General features: G+C 46.1%; 1 protein-coding gene across 2 annotated transcripts in view; it reads right to left on the reverse strand.

Moving 5' to 3' along the window:
* Positions 1–1,976: 1,976 nt before the first annotated feature.
* The window catches only part of cep83 (centrosomal protein 83), a 43,188-nt gene continuing 18,237 nt past the window's right edge, over positions 1,977–26,927 (reverse strand). For both annotated transcript variants that reach the window (XM_078420039.1, XM_078420040.1), the window contains exons 7-16: positions 22,794–22,925; positions 21,451–21,565; positions 14,029–14,173; positions 12,477–12,626; positions 11,510–11,585; positions 10,031–10,188; positions 7,888–8,017; positions 7,694–7,794; positions 5,904–6,090; positions 1,977–4,167 (exon numbers count right to left, since the gene is read on the reverse strand). In XM_078420039.1, coding sequence (XP_078276165.1) covers positions 4,066–4,167; positions 5,904–6,090; positions 7,694–7,794; positions 7,888–8,017; positions 10,031–10,188; positions 11,510–11,585; positions 12,477–12,626; positions 14,029–14,173; positions 21,451–21,565; positions 22,794–22,925 — 1,296 coding nt within the window. In that variant the 3' untranslated portion in view covers positions 1,977–4,065. The remainder of the gene's footprint in view (positions 4,168–5,903; positions 6,091–7,693; positions 7,795–7,887; positions 8,018–10,030; positions 10,189–11,509; positions 11,586–12,476; positions 12,627–14,028; positions 14,174–21,450; positions 21,566–22,793; positions 22,926–26,927) is intronic.

Here is a 26,927-nt window from a genome sequence, read left to right on the forward strand (position 1 = left end):
ATAAGATCATTAAGGGATTGGACAGGCTAGAGGCAGGAAACATGTTCCCGATGTTGGGGGAATCCAGAACCAGGGGCCACAGTTTAAGAATAAGGGGTAGGCCATTTAGGACGGAGATGAGGAAAAACGTTTTCACTCAGAGTTGTGAATCTGTGGAATTCTCTGCCTCAGAAGGCAGTGGAGGTCAATATCTGTTTTCAAGAGATAGAGTTAATGATAACGGAGTCAGGGGATATGGGGAGAAGGCAGGAAATGGGTACTGATTGTGCATGATCAGCCATGATCACGGTGAATGGTGGTGCTGGCTCAAAGGGCCGAATGGCCTACTCCTGCACCTATTGTCTATTACACGTTCTAGGGACAATTTACAATGTAACCAAGCCAATTAACCCACAAACTGGAGGAAACCGGAGCACCCAGAGAAAACCCAAGCAGGTCACGCAGAGAACGTACAATTTCCATACAGACAACACCCGTACTCAGGATTGAGCTCGGACCTTTGGCGCTGTAAGGCAGCAACTCTATCGCTGTGCCACCGTGCTGAGCAGTAAGTGAATGAAATCCTGTAACATGATAGAAAGCAGCAGTTAATATGTCAAAGGCAGCCAATTAGTAGCATTAATGACCCATCTGTTACTGTGCTGTATAACTCCATGAATCTATATAGGACAGAACACTTGGCCAATCTGTTTGTCCACCTGAGGCTATGCGTAGGACCTCACTAACACAGGTTGTGCATGCTGAATGAACACACCCACAAAGGATGAAGCAGGGAGTTGTGCCACCTTGCCCTTGCCAGGCAACTTCAATTAAATATCACTCCAACTCATTGGAAAGACATGCTGCCACTTGGCCTGGCAATCACTGTTTTGTCATCTGGAATAACAAAACTTTAAAAAAGTGATTTCTTGATTAGTTTCAAAGATTATGGGTAGAAGGCAGGAGAATGGGTTTGAGAGGAGAAGCTAGATCAGCCATGATTAAATGGTGGAGCAGACTCAATGGGTCGAATGGCCTAATTCTTCTACTATGACTTATGAACATGATTTCTTTGCAACTTTTTATTCATCCAAAACATAATGTGCTGGAATAACTTAGCAGCTCAGGTAACAACTGTGGAAATAATGGACAGACGACGTTTCAGGTTGGGACACAAAATGTTGCCTGCCCATTCCCTCCACAGATGCCGCCTGACCCGCTAAATTCCTCCAGCACTTTGTGCTTTGCTTAAAATTCCAGCATCAGCTGCCTCTTGTGTCTCTCTTTCTTTCATCCGCTTCCATTGCAATATCCAGTTGGAGGCTTCAGTTAGAAAATGGCTTATTGAAATCTGGAACCACATTTCTGAAGGCAGAAGATGGACACAAAATGGTGCAGTATCTCAGCAGGACAGGCAGCATCTCTGGAGAGAAGGAATGGGTGATGTTTCTTCTTCAGACTGGTAGTCAGGGAAGAGGGTCTAGAGATATAGAAGGGTACGGTGTGAAAACGACTGATCAAAACGGATGTGATAAGGAAAAGTAGAATGGTTCATTGTTAGCTGGGGGGAAGGTGACAATGAGGCATACAATCAGTAATATTTAATCAGGAGGACAGTGGAACTAGTCGGAGAACTAGGGTGGGGGAGGGACGGAGAGAGAGGGAATGCAAGGGTTACTTGAAGTTAGAGACATCAATATTCACACCGCTGGGTTGTAAGCTGCCCAAGCAAAAGATGAGGTGCTGCTCCTCCAATGTGCGTTGGGCCTCACCCTGACAGTGGAGGAGGCCCAGGCAGAGAGCAGCTTTGATAACCTCCACACATGTACACAATATGATCAGGCAAAATGTTTATTTGGTATCATCGATAAAAACTTTCCAAACCCATTGTACTTGCAGGTACGTTAATTAATTAAAAAGGAATTGTACAAACACATTCAATCAGAAATCACTTAAAAGACCAAGTAAGTAAAAATCATGAATGAAAAAACATGTCAAACATCTTAATGGAGTTTATTATAAATTAGATATCCCTTGATAGATTGGAAACAATTACAAATAAATAAAACAAGAAATAGTGGTAAAAGAAATAGCATCTTGGTGAGAGCTCTCCCTGGCAAGGGCCAACACCAACTACTTGCTTCACAGTCAAATTACTGCAGTTATCACCAGACATACAATTCTGTAGTTATGAAAAAAATTAAAGAAAGCAGATAAAGCACAAGATTAAACCCATAGTACATTTCAGAATAAACCTTTAATGCCATTCTGGATAAACTGTATAATTTTTTTAATTCATAAATTGCACAAAGTAAAGTAAATTATGCAAAGGTGTTTCCTCGCATGTTGCTGGGATTATGAGATTGCATTTTAAGCTTTAATTTTCTGTTCCAGCACATTCGCAGGTCTAATACCGTTGGCACGCTCCACTGCTGTTGTGGTGACACTTGGTTGCAGAAGGAAGTTGGTTTGAGTCCAGAATTAGAAACGTGGTTTCATTTTACCAGCAAGTTCACATAAACCATGTGGTTAATGTCCTGGTTGAAACATCAAATTTTGTCCCCTTAACTCCCTCCAACTATTGAAACAGCCTCATTTTAGACTTGAAAACCCCATTAATCCTTTTTTTCTGTATTATTACTTAAAAGGTTGTTTTTTAAAAACTTCTTTCTTTAAGATAAATCAAATTCAGGAAACGCAGGTTGACCACAACTTAATTCATAAAGAGGAATTCAGTTAATGTTTGCACGAGGTCGAGGGAGGCATAAATCATGGCAAAGGAACATTCTGAGCAGGGCGAGGCCATTCTGCCCGACACACACCATTTCACACGGGTCAAACATAGGCAGATTCACATTTTAACTCTGTGTCTCTTGCTATCGTTACCTTTTGTATGATGTTCTTCAGAAAACCTAGTCCCTGGCATTGAGTGGCGATACTCTGTTCCAAGGCTCAATTCTCAAACTGGTTCCCACTATTTTCTTTTGATTCTTGTAAGGACATGTTTCTAAGAATAAAGGGGAGGCCATTTAAAACTGAGTTGAGAAAAAACTTTTTCACCCAGAGAGTTGTGAATTTGTGGAATTCTCTGCCACAGAGGGCAGTGGAGGCCAATTCACTAGATGAATTTAAAAGAGAGTTAGATAGAGCTCTAGGGGTTAGCGGAATCAAGGAATATGGGGAGAAGGCAGGCACAGGTTACTGATTGTGGATGATCAGCCATGATCGCAATGAATGGTGGTGCTGGCTCAAAGGGCCAAATGGCCTCCTCCTGCACCTATTTTCAATTTTTCTATGTTTCCTACTGGAAATACGGGCGTCAGAGGTTATGGGGAGAAGGCAGGAGAATGGGGTTGGGGTAGAGAGACAGATTAGCCATGGTTGAATGGTGGAGTGGACTCAGTGGGCTGAATGGCCTAATTCTACTCCTATCACTTATGATCTTATAAATATCCCAAAACAGTTACGCAATTGATCACCTCAGATCTTGCACAGTGCTATCTGGATGGAAGTACTTGAAGTTACGATTATGCTGAGTAGGCGGTCTTTGAATGGGTGTGCATGTAGATTAAGGAACCAACACACCCAGACTGCAAGGGAATACCAATGACATTCCTGTTGTCAGGTACGTGTTCTGAGCTTTCATGTAATAAAATTCAAAAAACAACTCAAAAAGCACGTGCCATTATACCAAACATGGTCAATATTTCAATTTCTCTAACTTCTTCAAATATAGAGGCAGCAGAATGGCTTCATCATGAAACCATATCTGCAGAGTAGTGTGTGTAATGGAGATAAGGGAGGAATAAATCCGGACTATATGCACGGTATCATGTTATAATGTACAGTTCAGCTGAACAGCATACTGCCCTGTCCACAGCATCACATCCCACCTCTTCAAAAGGCACAAAGCGTTATGCGTAAGGACTTGAGATAGTACGTTGCATTATGTAAACCAGTTTCACATACATTTCCCGACACGTACTCTATTCAAAATCAAATTGTGCAATAACTAGTATCAAATAAATGACAATTATTTGTTCTTTATGACTCAAAAATGCTGTTCCAACATCTGTAAACATCAGGTCAGTCGAGAGCACCGAGCTCCTGTAGTTGCTGCTTTTGATTAGTCTCCAGTTCCTCGAGGCGTTTGCGGATCAGATGCAGCTCGTTCTGATGTTGTTCTTCCTTAAACATGAAGAAAGGCCATACAACTTTTAAAGAATGATCCACGTTTAAAAACACCGGTCAACATTTTCAAAAGACTGTTTTTTTGCGGGTGCTTTTTAATTCTGCACCATACAATAATCAAAATGATGAACTTACCAAAAACAAACTCTTCAGTAAAGGAAAATGACACCATCACCCATAGCTGTTATCAGGCAACTGTACCATCCTACTAACAACTAGAGAGGTTCTGAACTACTATCAACCTCATTGAAGACCCTCGGACTATCTTTAATTGGACTTTAATTGCACTAAATGTTATTCCCTATGTCATATATCTGTACACTGTAAATGACTCGATTGTAATCATGTGCTGTCTTTCCGCTGACTGGTTAGCACGCAACAAAATGTTTTTCACTGTACCTCGGTGCACGTGACAATAAACTAAACTGAATTAAAACTGACTCATGGCAATTTCAGTACCAGATTACCTTGACCAACGAGAATCTTTCTGGGCTGCCTAATTTTCTCCTAAATGTCTTAGCACTTAAAATTTTGATCAATAGATTCTTGTAGGCTTTTCCCTTTGAGAGTGGGGAAGATTCCAACAAGGGGACATAACTTCAGAATTAAGGGACAAAAGTTTAGGGGTAACATGAGGGGTAACTTCTTTACTCAGAGGGTGGTGGCTGTGTGGAATGAGCTTCCGGTGGAAGTGGTGGAGGCAGGCTCGATTTTATTATTTAAGAGTAAATTGGATAGGTATATGGATGGGAGGGGATTGGAGGGTTATGGTCTGAGAGCAGATAGATGAGACTAGGTCAGAGAAAGTGGTCGGCGTGGACTGGTAGGGCCGAACGGGCCTGTTTCCGTGCTGTAATTGTTATATGGTTATATGGTTATAAGAGAACAAAGGGATTTGGAGCAACGTTAAGTAAATAGAGCTGATATAAAGATCACATGCTATTCAAGGACTTGAACACAGAAAGTAGGTGCAGGTGTAGGCCATTCACCTGGCATTCAAGCCAGCACCGCCATTCGACATGATCATGGCTGATCATCCAAAATCAGTACCCCGTTCCTGCTTTTTCCCCATTTCTCTTCATCCTTCCTACCTATTATGTACCAGTCCTCTAGGTATGAAGCCCACCATTCATTAGTCTTGTTAATCATACTTAGTTGCAAGTCCATGATATATCTGCAATCTCTACGCTTGGACTCCCGACACTTCTCGACCTACATTTCCAGCTTTTTTTTGTAGGAAAATAACTGCAGATGCTGGTTCAAATTGAAGGTAGACACAAAATGTTGGAGTAACTCAGCGGGTCAGGCAACATTTCAGGAGTGAAGGAATGGGAGACATTTCGGGTTCTTCTTCGAGACCCTTCTTCAGGGGAGGGGGAAGGGACAAAGATAGGATGTAGTAGGAGACAGGAAGACAGTGGGAGAACTGGGAAGGTCTTCCTATCTCCTACTACATCCTATCTTTGTCCCACCCCCCCCGACATCAGTCTGAAGAAGGGTCTCGACCTGAAACGTCACCCATTCCTTCTCTCCTGAGATGCTGCCTGATCCGTTGAGTTACTCCAGCATTTTGTGTCCAGCTTTTAAAAAATTATTTATAAAGTGTTCCATCCTCTCTAGCTCCAAATTGGAATAGAACATACTTTCCAATATTATCTTTAGTGCAAGACAATATTCCCATGGAAAATCTTAGCAGATCAAAAACATCTACTGATTTCACCAAAACATGTTACCTGAATGTTTCCAAATGTTGCTTCATTGCCTTGCATCACGGTAGGTGGTAGAAAATTGACCGTATTACCCAGACCAGTAGATGAAAGGTTTGCTCCCAGAATAAGCCTTCGGAATTCATTGTGTCTACGCTGCAGATCCTTTAACCTTTTCTGAACTCTGGCATGATTTTCATAAGGAACATTTTGTCTGGAAAAATGGATCATTCAAAAGTTGAACAGCAATGTCAAATATATTATTGTCCTTTTGCCTCTTTCACACTAGTTCTACGGTTTTACTTTCTACTCCCTAATTACTGTGACTTGCTCTGGCTACACTGATTTACAGGACTCAGAGAAAAGCAGCTTTCTGAAAGGGTTTCCTTACAGATCATTATTTTAACCTCCTGAGCCTGCATTAACCATTAATACCGCTCAACAAAAAAACCCCGTTTATTTCAATGGTACTTTATGAATATTGAAGAGTGTAGGGTGAATCCTGGGTCCACGTCCCACGGTGGAACACAAAAGCAGGTAGTCTCTCAAGCCTATTCCACCAAATCAACAAGATCATGCTTTATATTCTACATGCAGCCCTAAAGACCCCCAAAACTTCTGATCTTTACTTTGAATTACACATATGAACTGGGGATTCACCTGCTTTGAACAGAGAATTCCAAAGATCCACAACCACAAAGGTCCCCCCTACCTAGTCCTCAATGAACAATCCGTCAGCCTGATGCCATGATAACTCAGTCTGGACCATCCAGGCTGGCATAACAGCATCCATCCAAGAGTTCTCAAGAATTTTGAACGCTGTAATGAGATTACTTCTCATTCTTATCTTTTGAATGTGGGAGATCATTCTCCTCAAACTCTCCTTTCAGGACAACCCTCTTATCTCAGTAATAAATCAATCTGATCAATCGTCATCGCAGTCTCTATGGGATAACTATACGTCTCCTTTGGGGAGAGGTTCAGCAGGCAAGGACTAAAGCATGGTACCTGAAAGTTTCCAAAGGACTATATTCCATGGAGTGCATGAAGATGAGAGGTGATCCGACAGAGGTGTACAAAATCATTGAGAGGAATAGATTGGGACGATGCACAGAGTCTCTTGCCCAGAGTAGGGGAATCGGGAACCAGAGGACAGAGGTTTAAGGTAAGGGGGGAAAGATTAGTTACTCGAAGGGGTTACTTTTTCACACAGTGGGTGGGTATATGGAACAAGCTGCCAGAGGAGGTAGTTGAGGCAAGTACTATTGCGATGTTTATGAAATATTTGGACAGGTTTATGGCTAGGCAGGTTCAGAGGGATATGGGCCAAACGCAGGCAGGTGGGACGAGTGCAGATGGGACATGTAGGTTGGTGTCGGCAAGTTAGGGCCTGTTTCCACACTGTATGACTCTATGACTTTGGATTAAATTATGTAATGGTTCTGGAGACAGTGTCTCATTGGTTACAGGGACCATCTTCAATTATATCATCATTTATAGAATCAAAGAACTGTTCAGGAATGGTAGGAGCCATACGCCAGGCACATCCCAAATAGAGCAATCCAAGAAATATCTTCTAGGACTTCTGACAATGCGAACTGCCCCAGTAAAAGTCCAGAGCTTCAAATGCTGAGAACAAGAGGGACCGGTGGGGGGGCATTTACGTCCGTCCGTCCGTCCGTCTGTCTGTCTGTCTGTCTGTCTGTCTATGAAAGGTGGTGTAAGCTTGGCATGCTAAAGGGCCTGCACCCATTCCTGCCTCTCAATGAAGCACCTTCGCGGATGTTAAATGATAGAAATAATAGAAGCACACTCACTTATATGTACGGTTCTCAATCTCCAACTCTTCTTTTTTTGCCTCCAGCAGCTGTACCTTTTCCTGTAATCTTTTCTGTTTACTTTCATTCAATGTTTTCCTCTGTCAACAGAAGCAGAGAAGTCAGAATTTCTCACGGCAAACTTGGATTTCAATGAACTAGGCTTCCGAATGAATTAAAATGAAGGGCAAGACCTTCTTCTGAGCTAAGGCTGCACGCTGCAGTCGTTCTTTGGCCTGGCAGTACTTCTCCTCCAGTTCCGTGGTACGATTCTGCAGCTTTTGCTTCTCTTCCAACCACTCTATGCGCTTTTCTTCCACCACTCTGTGCAAGACATAAGACAGATGATCCAGCTACACGGGGGATAATCAAGCAAAATGGATCCCTGAAGCAGACCAAATGGAAATCCCTCTATTACTACCCCATTAATATAATTACCAGATGCTTTAATTGAACACAAGGTACTTCATAAATGCTTCATAAAACCAACATGAGGGAGACCGCCGGGAGCGGCGGGGTAATAAAGGAGGACCTGCCATGGGATATTTTGTAACTTTATCAGTGCCCTTTATGTGCGACTCTTTGCATACCTTGGATATGCAAAACAAAGAATTTAAACAAAGACAATAAAGCATTCACTGCTGGAAGTTAATGAAAATTAGAAAGAGTAGATAAGAAAGTCAGGAGGTAACACAGCTTTCTCCTCCATTCAGACGACCGTCCGGCGCGGCCTGCAACCACAACAGCCTGACTGCGGGAGAAGACGGCAGGAGAAGGGAAAGACATTGTGGCCTTCCATCACAGTGAGGAGAGGACTGGAGGAGACTCACTGTGATGGATGTTTCTTTGATGAATGTTTCTTTTTTTTGTGTGTTTTTGGGGTTGTGTAATTTTAATGCCTATTTAATGCTTTTATTGTTGGACTGTGTTTTTGGGGTTGTGTAATTTTAATGCCTATTTAATGCTTTTATTGTTGGACTGTGGGTGACTGAATTTCGTCCAATATTGGATGACAAATAAAGCTATCTTGAATCTTGAATAACATTTCAAAGAATTAGAAGATTTACAAACATTTAAATGCCATCCGGCAATCCTAATGGAACTAACTGCAACACTGAGGATAATAACATAATGGGTGAGTAATAGCACCTCTGTGCAATCCAGAGAACACCACCTCATTCACCATACTGGGCAACATCTAACTAGAGCAGACGTTGAAATACTGAAAGGACTGCAGATGCTGGAAATCCGAAATAAAAACAGAAATTGCTCCAAATACTCAGCAGATCAGAAGGCATTAGTGGAGATAAAAACAGTGTTAACATTTTAAGTCCATCAAGACCATTCCCCATAATAGCTTTGATGTAAAGTCAGACCAGAAACATTAACCTTTACCCTCTCTCCATAGATGACACCTGACTTCTAGAGTATTTTCTGTTTCCAGGCCAGCTAGAGCAAGCATGAACGATAATTACCCAGGAGTCTTGAATTCCATATAACCATAATAATAATTTATTAGCCAAGTATACTTTGCAACATATGAGGAATTTGATTTGCCATACAGTCGTACCAATAAATAGCAACAAGACACCCAAATAATTTTTTAACATGAACATCCACCACAGCGACTCCCCCACATCCCTCACTGTGATGGAAGGCAAAAGAAGTTCAATCTTCTTCCCTTCTTTGTTCTCCCGCGGTCAGGGCACTTGAACCTTCCGCAGTCGGGGCGAGCTTGGCTCCTGCAACCGGTGGTCGAGCCCTCCACATCGGGGGATCAAGCTCCCGCATCGGGGGATCTCGGCTCCCCACACCGGGCGATCGGACTCCCGAGTCAGGGCTGGTCGAACCTCCTGTGGTTTGGAGCTTCCCGACATCAGCCTCTACCCGAGACTGCGAGCTCCTCGATGGTGAAATCCGCAGGCCGTGGTTGGAGCGTCGATCCCAGGCAAGGGATCTCAGGCTCCGATGGTAAGTCCACACCCCCGCGGTGGGGCTCAAAGTCAGCCACGAGCAAGGCCGCCAGCTCCATGATGTTAGGCCGCAGAGTGACTGGAGATACGATCCGGAAAACAATCGCATCTCCGGCAAGGTAAGAGATTGAAAAAAGTTTCCCCCTCCCCCCACATAAAACAAACCAGAGAACATTAACACAAACTTTTAAAACACACTAAAAATACCAAAAGAGACAAAAGGACAGACAGACTGTTGGCGAGGCTGCCATCGCTGAAAGCGCCACCCGGTGGAATGTTTATCACAGAATGGGGAAAATATATGAAAGCGGAAGAGATAAATTGCCGAAATACAAAAATTATTCAAAGGGAAACAGCATCTTACTTTTCAGCTTCCTGCTGTGCCCGTTCTGCTTGGCTTCTTCCATTTCGAACTTCCTCCTTTAAGCGGTCAAGCATTTCTCGTAGCTTTTTATTGTTCTCCAATAAATCATTTTCTGACTGTGTCGCAGTGTTAGCCTGGATCTGCAGTTCACTGATTTGCTTCAGTTGAGTGGTGGTGGGGAGGGCAAGATGCAAAAGAGGAAAATTTAAATTTAGTTCCTGTTGAAAGTGAAATTTCATTTTGTATTTCAGTTTAGTTTAGAGATAGTTTAGAGATACAGCGCGGAAACAGGCGCTTTGGTGCATCGACCAGCGATCCCCACACATTAACACAATCCTACACTCACCAGGAACAATTTACATTTATGCAAAGCCAATTAACCTATGTCTTTGGATTGTGGGAAGTAACCGAAGATCTCGGAGAACACCCACGCTGGTACAAACCCCGTATAGACAAGCGCCCGTAGTCAGGATCAAACCCAGGTCTCTAGCATTCGCTGTAAGGCAGCAACTCTACCACTACGCACATTCATTTTGCTGATTTTGAATTTAAATTTATAATTCGTCATCTTTGCTTTACAATTTTTAAGATTTTCTAAACCAACATACAGGCAACATAAAAAAGTCTCAATTTAAAATTTACAATCAAGGTTAAAACGTGGTTTAAATCCTCAGAGAAATATGCATTATTGTAACTGAAATGTTGCTGATTATTCAAAATGTGTATTAGCTTTTCATTAATTTCTTAGGAGGAAGGAAAGCAGGAAATATGTTCAAGCTATTTTACAAATAGTCACAAAGGATTTTTTTGGGGCTCAAAGAGAATTTAGAGACATCCATAGATAGACACAAAATGCTGGAGCAACTCGGTCGGCTCGGCAGCATCGCTGGAGAAAGGAACGTGACATTTCGGGTCGGAATCCTTCTTCAGACCCGACCCGAAATGTCACCTGTTCCTTCTCTCCAGAGATGCAGCCTGGCCCGCTGAGTTGCTCCTGCATTTTGTGTCTATATTCGGTATAAACCAGAATCAGCAGTTTCTTCCTACACTTAGAGACATCCATAGTCTGCTGCAAAAAGTGCTGCAGAGTTAGAGGTGCTCTGATTAGTTTAGTTTAGTTTAGTTTAGAGATACAGCGCGGAAACAGGCCCTTTCGGCCCACCGGGTCCACGCTGACCAGCGATCCCAGCAAATTAACACTATCCTATACCCACTAGGGACAATTTTTACATTTACCAAGCCAATTAACCTACAAACCTGCACGTCTTTGGAGTGTGGGAAGAAACCTAAGATCCCGGAGAAAACCCACGCAGGTCATGGGGAGAACGTACAGACTCCGTACGGACAGCACCCGTAGTCAGGATCGAACCCAAGTCTCTGGCGCTGCATTCGCTGTAAGGCAGCAACTCTACCGCTGCGCCACCGTGCCACCCAAATAGATTAGAAAATAATATTTTCAGAGACCATTCAGTGGAGTACCTGTCTCAGTTCATCATTGTCATTCCTTTCTTTCTCAAGTTCTTCTATCTGATGCACTTGCTGTTGAAACTTGGACCTGCAGCATAAAGTAACAACAAACAGGCACCAAAATGTACACTTTGCTGGCTCTTTCTATGCAAGTCCAGTGAACAAACGTTTAGTGGGTCACATTACTGAAGTTTACTGTGCTCTACCCCTCCATTCTCAAGAACCCTTTACCTTTCAACATCTCGACTGGTTCCACATTCCTAATTCCGTTTAAAAAAATTGTTTGCACTTTTATCCTGCCCGGTTTCTCACTGAGAAAAGTGCTTTCCTCCTTCAGCCCCTGCTGTATCACCTTATCTTCAGAGTTCAGCTTCCACTTCATCTTATTACACCTTTTTCCAAAGTTCACAACCACCTTCAACCAGTGCCTCCATACAAATTTGCCTATCATCTCACACGGACTCTCTCTTCCCATCATTTCAATTACAGATAAGGCCAACTCAATTCCTTCCCTTGTGTCAAAGATAGACACAGAATGCTGGAGTAACTCAGCGGGACAGGCAGTAGCTCTGGAGAGAAGGAATGGGTGACGTTTTGGGTCGAGACCCTTCCTCAGAGTTCTCGTTCCCTTGTACCACTCTTAACTCCTACCCCTTCCCCCAAACAACCTCCAAGCCTGCTTTTCTTTCTGTTGACTGTACATCAAGGAAGTTCTCTATCCCAAGTCATTTCCAACATCACTTCCACATTTCCATCTCCCATAGGCACAGGGAATCCTGTTTCAACATGAGGCTAGATCAAAAAGAGTGTTTGATGGATAGAGTGTAATAGGGGAAAAAATAATTATTCCTTAGCCTTGACATTTACCCCCAAAACTTAAAAATCGTTATAAAATAGGCAAGGCATTTTCAGATAACTATGAGAAGTGTGTAAAATAAAAGTCAAGATGTACACCAAGCTCTGGTGCTCCAGTTCAAACCTGAGGTTGAGCACCTCCCTCTTGGATGCCTCCTCTTCTAACAGCACGGCGTGCATCTTCTCGCCCAAATGATCCTTCTCAGCCTGCCACGTCACATCCTGTTCAGCCTTCAGCCTCTCCAGGTCAGCCATTTTATTTTCTATTTCCAATCTTCGAGTAAATAAATGCTTTGATTACTTTTCAACAAGGAAAATCTGGCCAAGATTTATCAGTGTTCAAGTAAAGTCTCCGTGGATGAAATTGGACATGGGTGAGAAGAAAATCAAATATTGGTTTGTTCGAATGACTTTAGATTCCACTGGTCTCAATAAATGTATCGGGCACAGCAAGTAACGAGGGGAAAGAACAACTACATCTTCCTAGGTCCTTCCCCACAAGTAACTTCATCCTCTCCCACTTTGTTTGGAATGATGACAAGGGGAAGGCCATTCAGAAAAACAACCTCAATGTGATGAAAGAAAAGAGTCATGGACCTTCTACTGCAGAAATTATAATAAAATGCATTGATATAGTTTTGTAGGATAACTACAAGATCTATATCTCCAATGGATGACTTTGGAACAATGGTTATTATTATTATTAAAAAAGAAAACTTGGCAGTGGAGCGATCAGTGATCAGTCTGAAGAAAGGTTTTGACCCGAAACGTCACTCATTTCTTCTCTCCCGAGATGCTGCCTGACCCGCTGAGTTACTCCAGCATTTTGTGTCTACCTTCGAAGAAAACTTGGCAGTTCACTTGTGATCATAAGATCATGTGATAGAAATAGATTTAGGCCATTCGGCCCATCAAGTCTTCTCCACCATTCAATCATAGCTGATCGGTCTCTCCTTGCTGTTGTGCACAGCAAGATCCCAACACTAGCAAAAACATAAATGGTCTGATCAACCTGAAGGACCGTGGAACTGTCTCAACATGCAGACATGATTTATGTTTAAAATCTGACCTAAAGATACTAGCTTTGATAGCACTCCAGAACTATATGTTTAAGTCCACGATGGATGTATCATCATTATCTTTTGACTCGAGAAATGATCACCAACTGTGTTAGCCTGATATCTGTTTGACGAGTATTGCACATTGGTATATTCCAGGCCAAGTGTTCTTGTACAAATGCAATTAAAATTGCCTCCCCCAATTGTTCAAGGGAAGGTAATTCAATTTATTAAGTAATCTACCCCTAGTCAATGGGAAAATGAACTAAAAGACCACTGTTTACCAACAACAGTACAGTAAACCCTTTTTTTAACAGACCCCTTCATAACAGACACAAAAAACTGGAGTAACTCAGCGGGTCAGGCAGCATGTCTGGAGAAAAGGAATAGGTGACGTTTTGGCCCGACACCATTCTTCAAACTGAGAGGCAGGGATTCATAATGGATTTTGGTTATAGTGGACAGACCTGGTGAGAAAAAGGTGAGAAAATGGTCTTTGACCACTAGCTCTGGATACATGGAGCTGGATTTCAAGAATACCAAATGTGTTTGATGAAAAGAATTGGCGCTCAATATGCTCACAATTTTTCTTTGAAAAGTTTTAAGAAGAATACACACTTTTCACCCTGCAGTGCTGCGAGTTTCTGGAAATCCTCTTCTTTAGCCGCCTGAACCTTCCGTATCAGCTCTCTTTCTTTTGCTGCCATAAGCTCTTTGTGTCTTTCAATGTTGGCCTTCAGAATTTCATTATCTGACTCCAAACCTGTTGGGCAAAAACAAAAATGAATGCTTAAACATTGTTCATAGGTTCATCAATCCAATAATAAAGATATTTAGAAAGGAAATAAATACCCAAACAGAAGACAGCAATATATATACATACACATATTTTATTTATATATATATGTGTGTGCATGCGTGCGCGGGTGCGTGTGTGTTTATATATAGATATATAAACATACACACACATATTATATATATAAACATAGCACAAAAAGTAAGGAAATTTGTGTTTGGTAGATTATTTCTTTGTTGTAACAATGCTTCTTGGCAATAAATCTTATACCGTTGGAAAGCCTGTTTATTTCCCTTTTAAATGGTGCCACATTTGTAAGGAACATGCATTTGTGGGATGAGCAGCAGAGCTGAGTATATGGGTTGCGCCCATGAAAAATTTGCCAAATCTTCTCTGCCAATGCCAAACAGCTTATTCTGCTGTTGCTATTGACTCTTGTTTTGAGCTTCTGGTACCCCCAGGTGCTGACAATCAGGTGCCTGTTTGGCACCTGATTGGCAGCATCTGTGAGCATGGGCCCTGCTACAGTGGTCAGTAGGTGTCTGCTCCAAGAATCGGCATGCCACGTTTGACTGATCTGGATAGGGCCCGTGCGATAGGGCAACTTCAAGCTGGTGTTCCGCAAAACCAAGTTGCGGCATTATTTGGAGTGAGCCCTTGTACTATCTCCAAAGTGAAGGCCAAGTTCCATATAACGGGGGATGTCAGAGATAGGCCGCGAAGTGGGCGTCCCAAGAAGACGACACCCGAAGAAGACCGTTTCCTCACCCTGTCAGCACTTAGGAACCGTAGGCTGTCTTCTACAGATTTGCAGTCAAGGTTTACAGGACGATATGGCCGACGGCTTTCTGCCCAGACAATTCGGAACAGACTGCACGCAGCCGATCACCGGTCTCATAGGGCTGCCAGGAGGCCTGCCATGACTACCCTTCATCGTCAGGCCCGTTTGCGCTGGTGTCGGCAACACGTGCACTGGAACCTGAACATGTGGAGGAACGTTATGTTCAGCGATGAGTCCAGATTCTGCCTACGGCAGTTGGATCATAGGGTCAAAGTATGGAGAAGACGTGGAGAACGCTATGCTGATTGCTGCACCGATAGAGTAACATCTTTTGGTGGAGGCAGTGTGATGGTGTGGGGCGGCATCTCCCTCACTGGAAAAACGAGGCTTGTCATCATTGGAGGCAATCTCAATACAGAGAGATATCGAGATGAGATTCTGCAACCAGTGGCAATCCCATATCTCCACAGTCTGGGACCGAACTCTATCCTCCAAGATGACAATGCTTGCCCCCACAGAGCAGGGTTTCTCAGAGACTACCTCCAGAATTTGGGAGTGGAGAGGATGGAATGGCCTGCCAGCAGTCCTGACCTCAACCCCATTGAACACTTGTGGGATCAGCTTGGGCGTGCTGTTCGTGCCAGAGTGACCAACACAACCACGTTGGCTGACTTGCGACAAATGCTGGTTGAAGAATGGGATGCCATCCCACAACAGTGTGTGACCAGGCTGGTGACCAGCATGAGGAGGAGGTGCCAGGCTGTTGTGGCTGTGTATGGTTCTTCCACACGCTACTGAGGCTCCTGTTTATTAAATGAATAAATTGCCAATATGTCTTGTTTCTTCAGACTTCAATCATCCAATCCACCAAACAACACCGAACAAGAGTCAATGGCAGAATAAGCTGTTTGGCTTTGGCAGAGAAGATTTGGCAGATTTTTCATGAGCGCAACCCACATACTCAGCTCTGCTGCTCATCCGACAAATGCATGTTCCTTACAAATGTGGCACCATTTAAAAGGGAAATAAACAGGCTTTCCAACGGTATAAGATTTATTGCCAAGAAGCATTGTTACAACAAAGAAATAATCTACAAAACACAAATGTCCTTACTTTTTGTGCTATGTTTATATATATATATATATATATATATAGAGGAAGGAATTGGATATGCTGGTTTAACTGGTTTAAACCGAAGATAGAGACAAAAAGCTGGTGGAAAGGAATAGATGATGTTTCGGGTCGAGACCCTTCTTCAGACCTGAAGAAAAAGAATAGGTGACGTTTCAGTCTGCAGTTTTAGGTATTTATATCATCCAAGTCAGCAATGATTGTAGTTCAGGAATGTCACTTGCATAACCCCAAGACAAACTGTCGGAACGGAATCATTGCACACTAGTAGTGGATGCTTCCTTACTTGCACCATCATTATTGTTCTAATAGGGTTTATCCTGGTCAGTCACTTCAACATTTAACACAGGGCTGTGGCGGATCAGGCCACTCCTCGGGTCAGCCCCCTCGTTACGTGACGGACAGGTGAAAGGGGTTAAAAGCCAGACCAAGGGAAGGCGTGGATCATCCCTAGGAGAACTACGCTGTGGGCACCAGCTCACAGCCTAATAAAGAATCTAACTAAACACTGCCTGGCGTCTTGCCTTTTCTCTGGCCTCCGCCAGGCCACTACATTGGTGACCTCGACGGACATCACACGTAGTGATGTCGAACAATGGGCAACCCGGTCCTGCCGCCCTCGGTCCTGCCGACCTCGAGGCCGTCTCCCTCAAACTCCCGACCCTGTGGACCGAAGAGCCTGAGGTCTGGTTTCAGCAGGCAGAGGCACAGTTTGCTGTGCGAGGGGTAACCGTCGACTTGACGAAGTACTTTTACGTCGTCGGCGCCCTGGACCAGGTGACAGCAAGGCGAGTAAAGCCTTACCTTAATGACCCCCCCGCGGATGACAAATATAAGGGCCTGAAAGAACTCCTTATCAGGAGGTTCGGCCTCAGCGACGCCGAGAGGGCAACTCGCGTTATGAGCCAGGGGGGGCTCGGGGACCGACGGCCGTCGGCCCTTCTGGAGGACATGCTCGCCCTTATGGGCGACCACCCGCCCTGTTTCTTATTCAAGCAGGCCTACACTGCGGCGAACGGTAGCCCCATCAACACTTAAGGGGTCTGCCAGCTCGCCCGTAACTTCGGCGACAGCTGGTTCACGTGGCAGTTCATCATTGCCGATGTTTCCCAGCCGCTGCTGGGCGCCGACTTCCTGCGGGCGCATTCCATGCTCGTGGATGTCGGGCGGCAGCGCCTGGTGCACTCCAGCACGCTGAGGCCGGTCTCCCCCAACGTCGGACACCTGTCGTCCGTGGATGCGACGTACGCGCTCATCCTGGCGGACTTCCCGGACATTGTGGAAACCCACTTCTCCTCCTCCACTCCCAAGCACGGGGTGCAACATCACATCCCCACCACCGGGCCACCCGTGCACGCCCGAGCGCGGCGTCTCGCTCCAGACAAGCTCCGTCTAGCTCGAGAGGAGTTTCATCAGATGGAGTCAATGGGCATCGTGCGCCCTTCCGATAGCCCGTGGGCGTCACCACTCCACTTGGTCCCCAAGGCGGACGGGGGTTGGCGACCGTGCGGGGACTATCGGAGCTTAAATGACGCGACCGTTCCCGACAGGTGCCCGGTTCCGCACATCCAGGACTTTAATGCCCACCTGGCCGGAGCATCCGTGTTCTCCAAGGTGGACCTTTTGCGCGGATATAATCAAATCCCGGTCCACCCCGATGACATCCCCAAGACTGCCATCATCACCCCGTTCGGCCTATTCGAGTTCCTACGGATGCCGTTCGGGTTGAAGAACGCCGCACAGGCCTTCCAACGGCTTATGGACTGTGTGTGCCGTGGCCTAGAATTCGTCTTTGTCTACTTGGACGACGTACTCGTGGCCAGCCGCTCGAAGCAGGAGCACTGCACCCACCTCCGCCAGCTGTGTAAACGCCTCAGCGAGTACGGTTTGTCCATCAACACTTCCAAGTGCCGTTTTGGGGTGACGGCCATCGATTTCCTCGGCCATCGGGTGACCCCACAAGGGGTGGTACCTCTTCCGGACAGGGTCGAAGCTGTCCGCCGTTTCCCCCGACCGACCACTGTCAAGGGCCTGCAGGAATTCGCTGGGATGGTCTCGTTCTATCACCGCTTCCTGCCGTCGGTAGCCCGAACTATGCGCCCACTCTTCCACCTCATGGCTGGTCGCCGCAAGGAGGTCGAGTGGGACGACGAAGCAGGAGCGGCCTTTGAGCAGGCTAAGGAGGCCCTGGCCAGGGCCACGATGCTCGTCCATCCTAAGGAGGATGCCCCAACCGCCCTGACCGTGGACGCTTCGGAGGTGGCGGTCGGCGCGGTGCTAGAGCAGCACATCGACGGGTGTTGGCGGCCACTCGCCTTCTTTAGCAGGCACCTCAGCGGGGCCCAACGGCATTACAGCGCGTTCGACCGGGAGCTCCTCGCCCTCTACCTCGCGGTACGCCACTTTCGGTACTTCCTAGAAGGGAGACCCTTTACCGCGTTCACAGACCACAAGCCACTCACATTTGCGTTCGCCAAGGTTTCGGATCCGTGGTCTGCGCGGCAACAGAGACAATTGGCTTATGTGTCGGAATATACCACCTCAATTCGGTTCGTGGAGGGAAAAAACAACAGGGTGGCCGACGCCCTGTCTAGACCCGCGATCCACGCCGTCCTACAATTGGCCGGGGGGATCGACTATTCCGCCCTAGCAGCCGCACAGCTGGGGGACGAGGAGATGGCCGCCTATCGTACAGCCGTGTCCGGCCTGCAGCTGGAGGACATTGTCTGTGGCCCCGGGGATACAACACTGTTGTGCGACACCTCCACTGGCCTGCCGCGGCCCATCGTCCCTGTCGTCTGGCGTCGCAGGGTATTCGAGGTGCTCCACGAGCTGTCTCACCCCTCCATTCGGGCGACGGTGGCCCTTGTATCCTCCCGTTTCATGTGGCACGGGCTGCGTAAGCAGGTCGCACACTGGGCACGTACCTGCATCCCGTGCCAAACTTCAAAAATCCAGCGACACGTGCGTGCGCCTCTGCAAGAGTTTCGTGTCCCTCGGCAGCGCTTCGACCACATTCATGTAGACATCGTGGGGCCGCTGCCGCCGTCCCGGGGCATGACCCACCTCTTCACTGTGGTAGATCGCTTCACGCGGTGGCCGGAGGCCATTCCGCTGGCAGACACCTCGACGGCCACCTGCGCGCGGGCCTTGGCGGCGCACTGGATCGCCCGGTTCGGGGTGCCACTGGACATTACATCCGACCGGGGGCCACAGTTCACTTCGGAACTGTGGTCGGCCATGGCAAGACTCTTGGGTGTCAGCCTACACCACACTACGGCGTACCATCCACAGTCGAACGGGTTGGTGGAACGCTTTCACCGCCAGCTGAAAGCTGCCCTGAAGGCTCGGCTCACGGGCCCAGACTGGGTGGACGCCCTGCCGTGGGTTTTGCTGGGGATCCGCACCGCACCCAAGGAGGACTTGGCCTCCTCCTCCGCCGAGTTGGTGTACGGGGCCCCCTTGACGGTTCCCGGGGAGTTCATCCCACCAGCGCACGGTCGAGTGGAGCAGCCTTCTGACGCCCTGCAACGTCTTCGGCAGACGGTGGGCAGGCTGGCACCTGTGCCCACATCACGTCATGGGACATTCCAGCCACACGTCCCTGCCGCTCTGGAGGACTGCCAGTTTGTGTTCCTGCGCAGGGACGCACACCGATCACTTCTCCAGCGGCCGTACGAGGGCCCCTTCCGGGTCCTACAACACGGCTCGGCCACATTCGTTCTGGACATGGGGGGTCGCAGAGAGACTGTTTCGATCGCACGGCTGAAGCCGGCACATGTGGACATTGATCGGCCGGTGCCGGTTGCACAGCCCCGCCCGCGCGGTCGCCCCCCGTCCAAGCTACCCCCTCCAGTGTCTGCTACGACCCCTCCACCTGTCGGTCAGTCGCCGGTCCCTGCGCCGGTCATGGTGCGCACCCGGGCTGGTCGCCTCGTGCGCCCTCCTGTCCGTTTTGTACCTCCGGTTCTTGGGGGGGGGGTCCTGTGGCGGATCAGGCCACTCCTCGGGTCAGCCCCCTCGTTACGTGACGGATAGGTGAAAGGGGTTAAAAGCCAGACCAAGGGAAGGCGTGGATCATCCCTAGGAGAACTACGCTGTGGGCACCAGCTCACAGCCTAATAAAGAATCTAACTAAACACTGCCTGGCGTCTTGCCTTTTCTCTGGCCTCCGCCAGGCCACTACAGGGCCAGCTTTAGTAAGCATGCCGACTTCCCATCTCACTCAACAGTGCCGCGGTTAATCCGGGTAAGGCCAATATATCTCAACCCCTCTTCTCCCTCCACCCCCCCCCCCAACCCCCAGCCACCTTCACCTGGAACCATCTGCCCATCAATTGCTCCTTTTCCAAATTCCCCCCTTACCTGCCAGCTCTTGGCTCCCCCTCCCCTCTTTATACTGGCTACCACCACTTTATGCACTCAATCCTGATCTCGACCCAAAATGTGGATGTTCCCGTTGTCTCCACAGATGCTGCCTGATCCACTAGGTTCCTTCAGTAGTTTGTTTTTTATTGCCTTAATTAATGCCACTCTTGGTTAACTTTCTCCACTTCCATCATGGGAGATCTGACATAATGGTGTCTCCGTTATGAATTCAGCTATCTTTCTCCCTGCCCACTAACCCGAACTAAACATAACCATTTCAAACATGGTAATCTTTTTAAAACCCCGAGCTATATGCTTTCCATCAAACCCAGTGCTGCTGAAACCCATGAGGCCCATCACCTCTAAACTCAATGATTGCAATCCTCCTAGCTATTAACTCTCTATTAGCTAAACTACCCACTCTTTATTAACTAGACGTTGTTCAAAACTGTTGCATGTATTCTGTTGTGCAATCTTGTTCTTGATGACTAGATTGGTTCTGCGAACACTGGTACTCTTTGTGCTCTCCTTTAAAATATCTCCATGCAAGTGGCAGCAAAATCGGGAGATGTAAAACAGTTACCATTTCAACAAAAGGTAGACACAAAATGCTGGAGTAACTCAGCGGGTCAGGCAGCATCTCGGGAGAGAAGGAATGGGTGACGTTTCGAGTCGAGACCCTTCTTCAGACTGATGTCGGGGGAGGGAGCGGGACAAAGTCTGACCCGCTGAGTTACTCCAGCATTTTGTGTCTACCTTCGATTTAAACCAGCATCTGCAGTTTTTTTCCTACCATTTCAACAATACCACCCAAAGTCACCACATTTCTGAATTATTTTCTTTGCATTTTCATGAACAACTGAGTAATTAATATGTGTCAGTGTTCAGGATCTTTATAATATCCCCATCAGGAAACATATAGCAACATATAGTTTCTAAATCAAAGAGAATTCAAGAAGGATACCATCCATTAGGCTTTGCATCTTATCTCTTTCTCTCTCAACTTCCCCTTTGGATCTCGCCGCATCTAGTTTGACGTTTGTAACTTCTAGCTTATGGGCATGTTTACATTCTTCTAGCTGTAATGACAAAAAAGTAATTTAGGCTCCACCATCCTTCCCATTTAAACTGTAATTATTGTGCCTGATAAAATGCAAATCATTCTCAGCAAAACAATCAAAATTCCCCCCTGACCAATTCCCCCCTTTTACTGTACACTGTGGAACTAAGACTTGCAAACAGCAATGACACATCTTAGAAAGACACAAAAAGCTGGAGTAACTCAGCGGGTCAGACAGCATCTCTGGAGAAAAGGAATAGGTGACGTTTTGGGTCGAGACCGTTCTTCAGACTGAGTGTCATGGGAAAAGGAAGCGAGGGATGTAGATGGTGATGTAGAGAGATATAGAACAAATGAATGAAAGATGTACAAAAAAGTAACGATGATACAGGCCATGGCTGGCTGTGGCCTAGGTGAGAACGAGTTCAGACAATGAGACTCAACATCTTATGTATGGTTTGCATCTTATCACAATGAGTGTGGCTCTGACAATGCCATTACTTGACTGTAATCATGCTTTATATACTCTTCAATCTGCACAATGTTGGCCACAAAAAAATGGGCATGAGGCTGCCATGACATCACAAACTAGTGACCGCTGGAGCAGAGGAACAAATCTGGAGGACATCAGGAATTTGCAGTTCCTATTAACTTGCTTCTTTACAACCTTTTTTCAAAACAAGAGATTAACACGAATCTGAGGGGTAACTGTCACACAAAGGGTGGTGGGTGCATGGAAGGAGCTGCCAAAGGGGGTAGTTGTTTCAGGGACTATCCCAACGTTTAAGAAACAGTTAGACGGGTACATGGATAGGACAGGTTCGGAGGAATATGGGCCAAACGCAGGCGTGGGACTAGTGTAGCTGGGACATGTTGGCCGGTGTGGGCAAGTTGGGCCGAAGGGCCTGTTTCAACGCTGCGTGACTCCATACATCCAAATATACCAAAGGAAAAATAGTTTTTTCATTCCAATTCATAGATTGTCAAAGAAAGTACAGCTTTAAAATCTGTCCCTAACGTAGTTTTAAGACATGCGAGACTGGTGTGGAACATCATATGGAATATAAATGGATGCAAATAGACTTTATGACAATTTTTATATCGGAAGGCTTTTATCTATCCGTCACTCACATAATGTTATTGTGATAAATGGTACAAATAAGAGCTATAATTGCTGAATAAATGCCAGGTACAATTGTTTAAATACTCCATAGAATCAGATGCAAACATCTTATTTTCTGACTCACTTTGACCGACAAAGCATTGACTTCCCGCTCAGCTTTGTGCAACTTGGTGGTCAACTGTGTGTTCTGTTCAAGAACCAGCTGCAGCTCCTGCTCCAAACGCTCAAGATGCATTTTTAGCGATTGCTTCTCTGCCTAGGAACAAAACAAAACACCGCAAATTGCACCTTTCACATGATGATTACCACCAACGTCACATGAATGGTCTGAAATGTCGAGTGTGGTCAGACCCATGATTGCAGGGTCCACTGTGTTTAATTTTGCCAGACCAAAGCTTTCAACGGCATGTCAGAATTAGATTTATTTCCTTTCACAGTCTCAAAGCTTTAGTTATGGTTAAAGATAATAGAATAGTTGTGAATTTTGGCGGGACGTCCAAATGTTTCCCTCCACAGATGCTGCCTGACCCGCTGAGTTCCTCCAGCACTTTATTTTTTGCTCAACAGTTCAGCATCTGTGGTCTCTTGTGACTTAAGTTCCATAGTGCAAAGTTGGAAAAAAGGAAGTAGGGGTATGCTGAAAGGGAAGCTTGTGTAAAGAATGAAGAACAGACCCAAAGGAGATAATTTAACCTTTATCGTTGGTCATTCAAAATCTCATCAAATTCAAACATTGTCAGTGTAACTGCGAGAACCTGCACATTCTGGGCAGCATGGATCATAGCTCTAGGGGCTAGTGGAATCAAGGGATATGGGGAGAAGGCAGGCACGGGGTATTGATTGGGGACGATCAGCCATAATCACAATGAATGGCGATGCTGGCTCGAAGAGCCGAATGGCCTCCTCCTGCACCTATTTTCTATGTTTCTATGTTTCTATTGCAGGTGGTGCAGCGGTAGAGTTACTGCCTTACAGCGCCAGAGACCCGGGTTTGATGCTGACCATGGGTGCTGTCTGTACGGAGTTTGTACGTTCTTCCCGTGACCTGCATACGTTTTCTCCGGGAGATCTTTGGATCCTCCCACACTTCAAAGACATACATGTTTGTAGGTTAATTGGCTTGATATAATTATAAATTGTTCCTAGTAGTAGGATAAATGTTGGTCGGTGCGGACTCGGTAGGCCGAAGGGCCTGTTTCTGCGCTGTATCTCTAAACTGAATTAAACTAAACAATTCAGGGTACCATGGATCATTGTATGGCAGACAGGCCTAGTGAAAACAGAGATGGCTCAGATATTTACCTGATTGGTAACTTCTGGAGATACCTTCAAAGCTATCACTGCAATAAGCAATGTGACCTTTTTATTTCACTAATTTCATACACTGAACATTAAGCAGTACAGGTAATATACAGAAGAGGCAGGGCTATGCAAGAATCAGAAGACTCCGCAACAAAACAGGTCTCACAATTCACTCCCAAGCCTACAAAGACCACATGCAGCACTACAAAGATGCCCTCTCCCGCGCCCACTCCACCTACTACTCTCAAATAATTCACTCTGGCTCCGGAAACCCAAAAACACTCTTCTCTACAATAAACAAACTCCTCAGCCCCCTGGACACCATCTCCCAATCATTCACAGTTGACAAATGCACCACTTTCCTTTCATTCTTCCAAAGCAAAATAGACAACATCTACAGCACCTTAACCACCAACGCACCTGCTCCCCCTCAAACCACCTGCCCCCCCCTTATCCTGTCAGCCCCTGCCTCAATTCTCCCCAATCTCCACCACCGACCTCTCTGACCTCTTCACAGGAATAAAAGCTGCCACCTGCTCTCTGGACCCCATCCCCTCCAGCTTTGTCAAGGCCTGCCTTCCTGCTCTCTCTCCACTTATCACTGCAACAATAAACTCCTCCCTGTCCACTGGCATCGTCCCGCCATCCCTCAAAATCGCTGCTGTCACCCCCATTCTGAAAAAACCTGGTTTAAACCCTGACACCCCAAACAACTTCAGACCAATCTCCAACCTACCCTTTCTGTCCAAAGTTTTGGAACGTGCTGTAGCTTCCCAACTCAAATACCACCTCTCTACCAATAACCTGTATGAAACTTTCCAATCCGGATTCCGCTCAAACCACTGTACTGAAACTGCGCTCCTCAAAATCACAAACGACATTCTCCTCTCCTCCGACGCTGGCAACCTCAACATCCTCATCCTACTTGACCTCAGCACCGCCTTTGACACCATAAATCACTCCATTCTCCTCACCCGACTTGAAACCTCCCTTAACATCACCGGCACAGCCCTATCCTGGTTCAAATCTTACCTCTCTGACAGACACCAGTTCATCTCCATTAACAACTGTAAATCCCCCACCGCTCCCCTCCCCCAAGGTCCAAGGTGTCCCCCAAGGCTCAGTCCTTGGCCCCCTCCTCTTCATCCTCTACCTGTTCCCCCTTGGTCAATTAATCCACCGTCATGGTCTCAACTTCCACTGCTTCGCCGATGATATCCAGCTCCTCATCTCCACCAAGTCAATCTCCCCCACCACACACTCTACACTGACAAACTGCATCACTGAAATAAAATCTTGGCTTCAATCAAATTTCCTCAAACTCAATTGCAACAAATCTGAAATCATCATCATTGGTCCAAAAACGCTCACCAAATCCACCCAAAACTTCATCCTCAACATTGATGGTCTCCCAGTATCCACCTCACCTCACATCCGGAATCTTGGAATCATCTTTGATCAAGCCCTCTCCTTCGACAAACACATCAAACACATCACAAAGACAGCCTTCTTCCACCTCAAAAACATTGCCCGTCTCCGTCCATCCCTCTCCTCCACAGCTGCAGAAACCCTCATCCACGCCTTCATCACCTCCCGTCTGGATTACTGCAACAGCCTCCTCTATGGCGCACCCTCAAAAATCATCAGTAAACTTCAATACATTCAAAACTCCGCTGCCCGTCTACTCACCCACACCCCGATCCGTGACCATATCACCCCCGTCCTTTATAAACTCCACTGGCTCCCCATCCCCCAGAGAATCCAGTACAAAATCCTCCTCATAACCTACAAAGCCCTCCATAACCTGGCCCCATCCTACCTGACCGACCTCCTCCACAGGCACACTCCCACCTGCACCCTCCGCTCTGCTGCTGCCAATCTCCTATCCCCCCACATCCGGACCAAACTCAGATCCTGGGGGGACAGGGCTTTCTCCATCGCTGCTCCCACCCTATGGAACTCACTACCCCAAAACGTTAGAGACTCCTCCACACTCACCACATTCAAAACATCGCTGAAGTCTCACCTGTTCAGTACTGCCTTCAACCACTGAAGGTCACCTCACCTTCTGTCTCCTTTCTCTGTTCGTTTATTTATTTACTTATTTATCTATTTATTAATTTCCCTATGTTCTCTAAATCTCTGTAAAGCGTCTTTGAGTATATGAAAAGCGCTATATAAATAAAATTATTATTATTATTATTATTAGAAGTACGCAAACCAACAAGTCATTACGGTCATGGATAGATGTCTTTTCACTATAGACAGGCATTTGGTAAAGTTATTGGTGGTGCTTCACTACTTGCAGTAATGGATTTCAAACTACTTTTGGAAGATCCTCTGATTATTTTGGGAAGGATGAAGGTTTTATTGGCCCAATGTTTGACATTGGAATCAGGGCAGAGAGGATATGACCCTCTCTAGAGTCAAGAACCTTTCACATCATCGAGAGTCAAGGAGCTTTTAGGTTCTAATCATCTCAGGGATTGCAATCAATGCAACTGGCCTGCAGTTCAGCAACTCGTGTCGCTGAAGCTGGAGGCTAATTGCTGGAACCTTAGCCATGCAATTCTTTATGTGCGATTGCATACTCTGTAACTGGCTCGATTGTCATGTATTGTCTTTCCGCTAACTGGTTAGCTGGCAACTTTTCACGGTACCTCAGTACAGTAAACTAAACTGAACTGAACTTTAGCAATATAGTGGTGTTCGCTGTTGTAGCATAACAAATTCACAAGCTATTGGAGTAGAATTAGGCTATTCGGCCCATCGAGTCTACTCCGCCATTCAATCATGGCTGATCTCTGCCTCCTAATCCCATTTTCCTGCCTTCTCCCCATAACCCTTGACACCCGTTCTAATCAAGAATTTGTCTACCTTAAAATTTCTCTGCCTTAAAAATATTCACTGACATGGCCTCCATGGCCTTCTGTGGCAATGAGCTCCACAGATTAAC

Source organism: Rhinoraja longicauda, chromosome 23 (genome assembly GCF_053455715.1).
Source record: "Rhinoraja longicauda isolate Sanriku21f chromosome 23, sRhiLon1.1, whole genome shotgun sequence".
NCBI classification, from domain to species: domain Eukaryota; kingdom Metazoa; phylum Chordata; class Chondrichthyes; order Rajiformes; family Arhynchobatidae; genus Rhinoraja; species Rhinoraja longicauda.